Genomic DNA, 11,558 nt, shown 5'->3' on the forward strand with positions numbered 1-11,558 from the left:
TTCACCTAACATCCTAAAGTGGGCTTGCTTGCAGATTATGCTCTTGGATTTCCAGATGATTACTTGAAATATGGAATCCTGCCCTGACAAGGTAATATTATCAAGATATTCAAAGAAAATTGCAAAATTAAAAAAAAAACATTTTCATATTGATTTATAATAATCAGAAATAAGTACTCATTTTCTTGTTTGTTTCTTTGAAGCAAATTGATAGATGGGTAGCTCAAACAATATTAGGCAATTAGTTAAAAGATGATGATAGGTTACTTTTATTCTTTTAAAAATTTATTAATTCCTTTCAGCCGAGATCTTTCAAATTAGAAGAAAAGAAAAAAAAGTATAAAAATATTACGAATGTGAAAAAATAATGAATGTTAAAATAAAATTAAACAAATTTTTCAAAGTTAATTTACATTATGATAACTTTCTGAAACTTGAACTTTCTTTCAATTCTCTCTTTCTATTCATCCAACCATACAAAACTTTCATATTGAATCAAACCTATATATTATATTCCAGATTAAATCTGATTGTGGTATTTGTTTAGAAACCTTGCCAGAGATTTATATTGCAAAATCTTGAAATTATATAATTTTGATTAATTATTTATTATCAATCTATCTAAGAATGCATAGCAAAGTTTTGATTATAATTTACAATTTTAATTTTTAGTGTGAAAAAATAAAATAAATGAAATTTTATAAAAAAAAAGTTCAGATAATGGAAAGAAAAGAAAGTTGCAGGTTTTAACATATTTTCACAGTAGCTTTTCTTCTAATTCTAGCCCCTGTGGAGCATATTTCCTAACTCTGCAGGGCAATCATTAACATTTACTTAACCTAACCTTAGCTTAAATAACCTTTCAAAGCTACTTTGAAAATATGATGAAACCCGCAACTTTGTTTTCTTTCTATGACCCAAATGTTCTAATATTCACTTCCAAACTCTGATTAGTCAAACATTATTGTAAAAGCATTTGTGCAACTCATCAAAATGCATTAATCATGTTAAAAATGTATGTCTTGTTTCGTAACAAGATATAACAATTCTATTGGTCTCTAACATAATTGCATAAATATAAGAGAATTAAGTCAAACATGTATGCAAAACAAGGTTTGAGGTACAGAAGTCAATGATATAAAAAATTAAGAATGCATGATGTTCTAACATTATATTCCTAACACAGTTTTAATTGGCAGTTTGTGAATCCTGTTTTGCTAAATGCCAACTCTTTGATGCTGAAATTAGAACCCTCAACAAAATTGGAATGGGTTGTTTTTCTTATAAAAGCAAAGCTATTCTAAAATAGTGTTGGTCTGATGGTCTGTACCTCCATCATTCTGTGATGGATATAGTACCAAAGATGTTTTAGAATAGTCCTTTTAATTTACAATATGATACCTGCAACAATTAGGCACAATTTATTTCAACAAGGAAATGTGATGACATAAATTTTTACATGATATTAAACTTCCTATTTCAGGCTAATTATTATTTATAAACAACATTTTTTTCTCATTTAGTTATGAAAATTCTAAATATAAAAAAGGAACATCACTCTATTTTGTTGGCTAAGCTTTTTTAAATTTGCAGATCTTTGTTTTATTTTTCTACTAACTGGTGATGTTGTTTACACAACCTGCATATTAGGTTACTATTTTTGTTTGTAAAAGTTATAAAAGTTTGGAATAACCATATATGTTAAAGCAATTACTTATAACTTTTCAGAGTGTTGTGTTAATATTTTTTCTACTTACATTCAGGCAAGTGATATATGAGATAAAAACAACTTAGAAAGTAAATAAAAAGCCTGGGAATAACAGGTTAAAGTACACTAAATAGTAGAGAAACAAAATAATTATAATTTTTCACTAAAATGATATACAAAATAGGATATTAAACAGAAAACCAATTCGAATAAGTACTTAGTATTTTGGTACTACCATTCTTGACAATCCAAATTATGAATACCAACTGTGTAAGATTTTAGATAAACTAATGGCTGTAACCTTAGCATCTAGAGGCTCTGTATTTGAAGATTAAAAATAACCTACAAACCATCCTAAGACCTAAATCTTACAATAAAATTGTAAAAATAAAATAAAATAAATTTAGGACCCATGTGAAACTTTTCTAAATTGGAGAACTCAATCAGTTCTATAGTTATCAAAATCTTAGAAATAATTAAAAATCTTATTACCTTATACTTAAGAATATCTTTCAAAAATTGTGTGAGTACCTGTGAAAATTCTTTTGTGCTGACATTCTAGAAAAAGTTGTTATGCAGAGAATGTTTAACAGACAACCAATTATCCCAACACATACCTAAATAATAAAAATAATTAATTACTGAGGAAAAAAACAATTATCTGGATATATAATACCACAGCACAGGCCTTTATCAAATATTCCATTATCATTCATTATTAAAAATCAATTATGATTGTAACTATGTAATATCAACTTAATTGATTTTTTTTCTAAATGTTAAAACCATAATGTTGATTTATTTTGTTTAACAATATAAAAACAAGTGTAAACTTTACAGCCTAATTAATCAACCAAGCTAAATATACTGCAAAACTTTTATAACTTTACAGAAATAAAACTTTAGCAGCTAATTTTAAACTCTAACCCGTGTATTGCAGGCAAACAAAAATATACTTTCTAACAAAAGTAGTAAAATAGATGTTGTGTTAGAACCTTTTTACAGATTTCTTTTAAGTTGTATTTTGATATTAAACCTTGTTAACATATTAGGATTTTTAGTTTTGAGCAGAAAAGAATTAGTTCTTTCACTCCAAGACTGATCAAGGTTACGATATTAATTTACTATTTTTTTTAAAAAATTTCAACTTATATAGAAAAATTGCTAATCATTAATATTAGATATTAAATAAAAAAATTGGGTATAGTCCCTTTTGTGATAATGCCTCTCAAGGGGCGTTTTGTCATACTTTCACAGTAGTATTTCTCCTATTTTTACTGAGGGGCCATTTGCCTAACCTTGTGGGCAATCCCCTAACCTAACCTAAAATAACCTATTAAAGCTACTATGAAAACATGACGAAACGCCCCTTAAGAGGAGTTGTCACATAACGGACTATACCCAAAAGTTTGAAATTATTTTTATGACCTTCCTTGTTTTGAGTAAAACAAAACATTAAACAAACAATGTGTGTGTAGTGTACCCTAACTGTAAGAATGATTTCCCCTTAGTAACACAAATCCAGGTTCATAAAGACACAGTTTGATTATAAGAATACATATTTTACGACACCGCTACCAAACAGTAAATAACACATATTTAAAATAACTAATTTTAAAAAAATAATAATTTTATCAACCACTTGCTGATCGTATTGATACATCGATTATTCTTTATTGTCTTATCCCTTAAGCTTAAACAAGTTAGCATCCCATATCCATAAAAGATTTGAAACCTATTAATTTTGATTGATTATTTGTGTTTTCATTTAAGGTCAGGATATATTCGGTTATACAAGGTACAGGTTACAATTGAAGGACTAGAGCCCCCACCTTGTTTTCAATTCTTTTAAAAATTAAGGGGACGGGGGGTTCTGTGCACCCTAGGAAATTGGTAGGGAATGCAGGAAAATTATTCAACTCCTATTTGTATCTGAAGCTCTAATTGTTTCTTTTTTGGCTTGATAAATAGTTTTGCCAAATTATGTCGTTTTGCAGTGATAAGGTTTTGTTTGCTTACAGCAATAAAATATTTTAATCCTTACTTTCAAAATCTAATATCTAGTATTCTAAATTGTAGAATTCTAGTCATTATTTTTGATAGAATCACCATGGAAATAAGCATTAAAAAGTAATGACTGACATCCGCTATTATAGTACTCTACAGTATATACATATGTATATTTTATATGTATATTACATATGTGGGCATGATTTCAATGAAAGCATAAAGAATTTCAAGCATCTAATTTCTCTCTGTATCGCATTTAAGGACCAATATACAGCTATAAACGTTTGTATAGTCTGTCATACTACTGTCATGTTTAGGATTAAACGTAAAATCCAGGGATCTAATGAATAAGACAATGGCCGATAAAATGATGTACATACACAAGAAGGTTAACAAAGCTACCCCTTTTGTAGGTTGAATTTATTGGATAAAAAAGTTGGGACACTCATAGTGAAAAAAAGTACCCAAAGACTTTAAGGCAACGAAATTCTATAAAATTTTAGTGGTCGATGTAAATTATTTGAATTGTAAGTATCTTGTAAGTATCTTACCACAAAGATAAAAACAAAAAGTACAAATCTCAATTGCTTAGGATTGAACTTTTCTAATTTGAATACCTTGACAAAAATTTATATAAGATACGAGAATGGATGGCAAAAGTTAGGAGAAAATATAGGAATTTAAGCATATTTTTACGCTTTTATTATGCATATGTACTCATTTAACACATTTCAGTATCGTTTTGAAGAAAAGAAATAAAACTGCGTTTGAGTAAAAAATATTAAGCAAAAATTTTAGAAAAAATTACTAAAACTCTAAAACCAATACTAAGTAGACTGTGTAGAGACTCCTTAGTAGTAATGGATGTAGAATATACGTGGATATTATGAAAGGAGAAAATTGTCGTCAATTTAGCTTGCAATTTTCCCTCGCTTTTATTGAGCGTTCCGTTTATCCAGCAGGAGGGAAGAGAATGGGGTAAAGGAGGGGTATGTGGGAGATCGTTATTTTAGCCCGCAAGATAGTTCATTTTTTCATTGAAAATGAAATGGATACCACCTCTCTGAGTAATTGCTATTCTTGAAATCATTGTAAGCTTTCCTTATATCGAATATTTTGAGGAAAAGCCTTAATTTGATCAAGTAAAGGTAAGTCAAGCTCCGTAGGGTTAGTACTCCGTAGGGATTAGGCCACGCAGGGTAAGAGCTCTTACACACAAGAAATATTTAAGTTATTTTAAAAAGAAAATAAGGGGAGTGGGATGGGTGGTACGAAAATAGTTTTAAGTAAAAGCACCCCAAATAAAGATCTATATTTTTTTTCTTGAAATTGCTCTATCTATTTAATATTTTATTTTATTACATTGTGATTTTAAGACGTATTTTTAGCATGTCGCATTATGTTTAATTATAGAGTACTTGTCAGCAAATATTATTTGTTAATTCAAAAATACATTAAAGTTAACATCATAAAATATTGGATTTGTTAAATTTTTAATTTATTTACTCAAATCAATAAAAAAGTTATTGGTACTTTATGTATGAAATCTCAAAAATGCGTTTTATCATGGTTATATAATATAAATATTTATCTACATACCAGTGCAGTGTAATATACTTATTCGAGATTTAGGTGTGCGTTTGTCTATTTATAAATTAGAAGATCCTATCTTAAATATCCTATATAATAATATTTTTTTGGTAAATAATATGTAACTAGTTGCTTCACCCAAGCATCTAGGAAAGGGCATTAAAGGTCAGTAAAATAGCCTAAAACCCACCCAATCAGACAAAAATAGCTTTACTACTTTGTATTATAGATAAATAATGTTGTTTAAAGACAATTTTAAGAGATCCTACGCATCTAAAATACACATTATATCTCATGTTAAAGGTAAGTGTTTAAATTTAAATGAGATTAATCATAAAAAAATGTATATTTAAGATGTTAAAAATATTCAAAATTATACTTAATTGACTTAGGACAATAACGCCTATAAGTAGTGTAGCAAGAAATAACTAACGATTGTGTGAAGTTAGTGATAGTTATTTTTTATTCAGGTATTTTTAAATTGTGGAAAAACTAATGGTAAAATATTTGTTTTTCCGGTGAAATATTCCTTCTTGGATTATTGCTAAATTATTTGGATAAATTAATGTACATTCCTTATATAGATTGAAATTAGTCGTTAAAACGTTTAGACACCCACCTTAATGAACCAACAAATCAAAATTCTATGATAGTCCCCTAAGTTGTTAAGCCAATAAATAAAAAAAAAATTATCATAAAACTTTTTGTACTAGCCCATTATCCCCTCTCTCCCTGTAGAAATCTGTTGGTAAACAAACCTTAATAAAATTCCAAAAAACTTCTGAATAACCTTTGAAATTTTATTAACTTATTGGTTCTCAGAAATTTAATCAACAAATTAAAAATATTAATTCAGAGGCCAATTCTTATAACGGATTCTGAGAATTGTATTTTATTAGCAAAAGGTAATCTATAATTGTTTGTATCTGTCTGTCCTTCAGTCTGCTAGAAATTATAGAGTGCCTGGTTTTAATTAGAAGTTGAAATAATTTACTTTTTTCAGAATGGCTTCGAATCCGATTAATATCTGCTGGTTTGGAAACGTTTCTGAGCCATATTGAAAAATCCTGTATCGTATCGAATTACATACAATTTTCTACGAATATTAATATAAAACCATATAATTATTACCGATTTTGATAGCCCGGAATTTCAACTCCTCGGGACTATCAAACCTGGTTCCAATCTTAATATCCGCGGAAAGCTGCCTATAATACGGTGCGATAAATTCACTCAACTAAAACAGCTCCACCATTAATTTACCCTTCCCTGTCAATCAATAAATTTAGCATGTTTTATTCTGCATCGTTAAAACAACATTTTAGAATATTTAGTGTAGTTTGGACCTAAGAATAGTGTTTAATATCATGCGAGATATCTTCTACAATTATGAAACACTTTGATTGCATGGCCTTTTTTTGATGTTTTAAGAGGGTGGTAAACCTACTTCTTACAAATGCAACTCTTAAACAGCGTGTACAGACATAAAACCTTATCAAAACCACTGTAACAATTGAAACCGCTCAACTCCAGCCACAATAATAGCGCTTCTCAAAACGTACAACCTCATATAGGTAGCTTGACATAGTGTCTCAAAAATCAGTCATGTGACGTCATAAAGATGAGGGAGATAAGAGGAGAAGTGGGAAAGAAAACCCCTAAATAGAGATGGATAATCCCTCATTTTTATGACGTCACACGTCTGATTTTTGAGACACTTTGTCCAGCTACTCATATACGATTACCAAAACAGCGCCTGTCAAATGTGAACTCCAATATGTACACACTAGAACAACTCCGCCCACTATAACAGCACCTATCAAAATGACCTCTCATAAAACTTACCAAAGCAACTCCGCCCACTATAAACTCAAACTCAGGCATCATTTTTCTACTCGACATTTTGCAATATCTAAAAACAGAGAGAATATTTAGAAATTGGCAAAAAAGCAACAAGCTAACAACATTTGGGTATAGTCTCTTTCGTGGCAACGCCCCTTAATGGGCGATTCGTCGTGTTTTGAAAATGGCTTTTGATAGGTCATTTTAGGTTAGGTTTTGTTAAATTGAGTTAGGTTATTGCCCCGCACGGTTAGGCAATTGGCCCCGCAGGGAAAAGCTACTATAAAAATACAAAGAAACGCCCCTTAAGGGGCGTTGCCACGAAAGGGACTATACCCCAATATTTTCATATACATTTCAGCTTGTAAGATACAAAATGAAGTCAGACCAACTGGCTGACGGATAGCAAGAAAGACGAACTGAGTAGCTTTTTTTTGTAAAACATTCCTCTTTATGTCTAAAAATCGTTAAAAAAATAGTCTAGTATTTAAAAGCAAAGCTTTTCTATAATTAAGGTCCGTCCATCCGTAACTTTTTTCGTTAATTTAGGCATGTTAGAATAGTCCTATTGATATCAAACTTTGCATGGTTTTTCATCAAGCAGTTTTTCAACAGTTTACTTACAATTTTGCTTCGACTCTTATACATTTATATTCTGATTATTCAGTTCTGACACTATACAAGTGTTAATGTCCGTTTAACCTACCGTTTTAGTGCTTCGCCTTATGGATGCTGGCATCATTGTTAAAAGGTAAATATTTTAGTTTTTACGCTAATGCTAATTGTTTTTACAATTCATTCTAAACATAAACAACAAAACAATGGGTAAAACAAACTAAAAGCTACTCTATAATTACTGTCTATTGTACTCTAAAAGTAGTACAGCTGTTTTATAATAAGTACATGTCTAAGTCTGTCTTAAAAACTTATAATTTATTCTTATTTTGTACTTTTTTAGTGTCTTGTTCATATGGATATTGTAATCCTTGCTAAAATATTTCTATACACATAGTAACTTTTTGTGCAGTTTTGTTAGAAAAGAAAGGTACAAAACTATCTTAACACTTTTTGTCTCTATTACTACTAAAGGACAATGACTTTGAAGTAAAAACTCTTTTTTAGCAAAGGATTTTAAAATATTTTTTAATAAACAGCAGAATATATTTAGCAAAGAAAAGTCTAAACAATATATGTATAAATATAGATTTATAGTCCAGACAACTACCTGGCCCAGGTGATGGAGACCCTTGATTAATTTCTGTCGTTTTGCATGGACTCGGCTGTGTTTATATTTCCGACGCTATAGGCTGAATTCAAAGACCCAATATAAAATTGGGACAGGTTCCCGCCCTGTTGACTGAGTTACATATAGCTTATGTCCTTTTTATTCTTTTACTTTAAAACATATCTATTATTACTTATAAAGGTAAATTAAGAGAATTTACTTGATAAGACAATATCTATTGATGTACGTTCTAATAACGGTTAACAAAAATACCCCTTTGTTAGATTAAAATTGATAAAGGAAATGTTCAATTAAGATTAGATAAAAATAAAAATCAACGAATTAGAAACATGTATTACTTTATTTCCCTTTATAATTTGCATTAAGATTTTTAAAAATTCTCCAAACAATAGAACACTGACGTAAAACAATATATTTTAAACTTTAAGATTCGAACTCGTCACCACCTTATCTTTGAAAAGATCTGTTCAATGTTCAGCTAAGGTTATGACAACAAAAATTATAAAAAAAAATATTTTTATATTTATTTTCAACAACTTTAATATTTTTTATTTGATTCAAATTATAATCTAGGAGGTTGCAATCTGCAGCTTATAAGGCTATGCAGATTGGCAACTATGTTTTTGCTGCGATAGAATACGGCTGCGGCTTCATAACCCTGATTACATTCATTTTTATGACACATAGTAAAAGAGGCATACATAAATAATGACAAACAAACAATAAAATTGATAATGTATCATCATGATGTAGCGATTATTTGTCGCTTATTGAAATAAAGTACTTTATATGTGTCTTACATTCAAAAACAAAAAGTACCTGTTTTTTAAATAGCAAGTAAAACTAGATTTATCCTGAATATAATGTGTCTTGTAAATAATAGCTTTTAATTAGTAAATTGTTTAAATCTATAGGCCGAGACATAAGGAATTTTTTTATTTGATTAAAGAGACTTTACGCTTTTGTACGCTCTAAATAGTTCTTTTATTATTGCTATTTCTAGATAAGTGCGGATACGCCCCTAGTGGTCACTTTGGTAATTACTAAGTTCGTTTATTTTATTACCTTAGAGTTTTAAAATTTTCTTATTTCTATTTATGGGAATAATTATTTTGTTGAGGCAATATTTCTTGATAATATATTAAACCATTCTCGGGACTTGTAAGAAGCTTCTCTGTAAAGAAGCGTCATACAGGATATTTCAGTTTTTTTAACATGTGGCTAAATGTAAAGTTTCAACATCACTATAGTTTAAGCTGAAAAAAGTCAATTGTATTTTTTACAAATTTTTTTTTTCTAAATCAGTGAGTGGATCCCCGATGATTTTAAACAAAATTACTCCTTCAGGAGATATTAATAGATATTTGAAAAGTTTGGACACTTTTAGATTAGAACAAGCCCATAAAAATTGAATAAGAGTGGTTATTTTGTATTTTTGGTACCAGTGAAAAGTACAATCCAATGTCCACTCCCTTCTTGATGTATTTGATTCCTTGTTAAAATAATTAAAAGTACGGGTTGAATTCCGCGTAGATTTAGGTAAATTCTGCTACACTTAAAAGTATTTTGGCCTTAGATTCTATTTGTACATTTTATACGCATATACATTTTTTTCTTTCTTCTAATGCTCTTATTTATCTATTCTTTTCAATTTCAACTGAAAATGTGCATTATTAGATCTTAAAACCCAAATTTAACAAAGTAAAGAGTTTGATGAAACAATTAAAAAAAATGAATCCATTGACATCTTGGCGGAAACAGGAGCCATACAAAATCTAGGTTGCCCGAAGAACAATCTAGATTTTGGTGGTGGCGATCTGCCGTTTTTGGTATTAAAATCAAATACTAAAGTTTTGATAATTGAGGAAATCTATCAAACTGTGTACATTTTTTACTTTCAAATCGACATTGTCATTTTTGACGTAAAATAATGGCAGCAAAACGGTAAAATTATTTGTTTTAATCTAATTTTTAATTCAGTGAGCTTTGAAGTTTTCATTATCAAGTTATACTAATATCAATTAGGAGTTTAATATCAAGTCAAATAAATCGACAAACTTATTGAAGATTATTGTTTTAAAGGTCCCATAGGCGAGAAGTTACGAGAAATCTTTTTAAAAATAGTGAAAAAGGTAAAAACTTTATGACTTACAAGAAAAACATAACAAATATTTTTGACAGACTTTCTCTTTCTGAATAACTTGCTGGTTTATATTCAGTTTTCCATGTGAAATCAGGAATACTTTTCCAGTGCGGCTTCGAAACCGATTAATATCCTCAGAATTAGAACCGGTTCTTATTCATACTGAAAAATAATGTATAGCATCGTATTACACAAAATTTTCCACGAATATAAAAATTAAAAAATCATCAAATCTATAATTTTTATTTTTTAAATTTTAATATCCTCGGAAACTTTACATACAAATTATTACTTTCTTTTTATCTTTACGTTTGTGTATCACGCGATGAAAAACGACTGAAGGAGGTGAAGTTTAAAAAACTTGGAGTTTTTTTCTTTCTCTTTTTTCATCTCTCTCTCTCTCTCTCTCTCTCTCTCTCTCTCTCTCTCTCTCTCTCTCTCTCTCTCTTCTCTCTCTCTCTCTCTTTCTCCTCGTGTAGACTCCGAGATCGAGATTTGATTCTGTTTACAACGGAGAAAATGAAAAGCATCTTCCGATATCGTTTCTTTCACTCTATCTTGCGCCTCCTCTCTTTATTCAGCCTCTCTGTAAACTTGACAAATAAGTTTCTGACCTATCATTTTTTATCAAATTAAAAAGAAGAGATGAGTAGTTTTTTTTGCTGCCTAAGCCTGCATGAGGGTTGCCATAACCCAGCATTATGCCATCTACCAAATATAGCTCTATCTTTCACACATTAAATTAAAGGCAAAAAACTTAAGAGAGGAAGGCGAGTTTTTCTTCTTATAGAAACCCCTAGAAAAATTCCTTTACACGCCACTCGTTTAAACAATCAACATCTCTTTCTTTCCTCCATAATTCTTTCCAGCTGCAAACAATAAATAAATCACACTTTTTATGAATTATGCGAAAAGTTTACTTTATGTGTCCACGACATAAAAACATAATTTGATCACTCTATACGGAGTAACTCGATTGCTCTGATAATTACGGAGGCCTATAAATTCAGGCCCAATGT

The 11,558-nt window shown here is 29.6% G+C and overlaps 1 protein-coding gene across 2 annotated transcripts in view; it reads right to left on the reverse strand.

Annotated features, from left to right (window-relative positions):
* Positions 1-7,216, reverse strand: part of LOC145306057 (FMRFamide receptor-like) — a 43,941-nt gene extending 36,725 nt beyond the window's left edge. For both annotated transcript variants that reach the window (XM_080147987.1, XM_080147986.1), the window contains exons 1-2: positions 7,154-7,216; positions 2,240-2,325 (exon numbers count right to left, since the gene is read on the reverse strand). In XM_080147987.1, coding sequence (XP_080004113.1) covers positions 2,240-2,325; positions 7,154-7,210 — 143 coding nt within the window. In that variant the 5' untranslated portion in view covers positions 7,211-7,216. The remainder of the gene's footprint in view (positions 1-2,239; positions 2,326-7,153) is intronic.
* Between the last annotated feature and the right edge of the window lie 4,342 nt (positions 7,217-11,558).

Source organism: Acartia tonsa, chromosome 14 (assembly GCF_053477335.1).
Source record: "Acartia tonsa isolate MP-2025a chromosome 14, ASM5347733v1, whole genome shotgun sequence".
NCBI lineage: Eukaryota > Metazoa > Arthropoda > Copepoda > Calanoida > Acartiidae > Acartia > Acartia tonsa.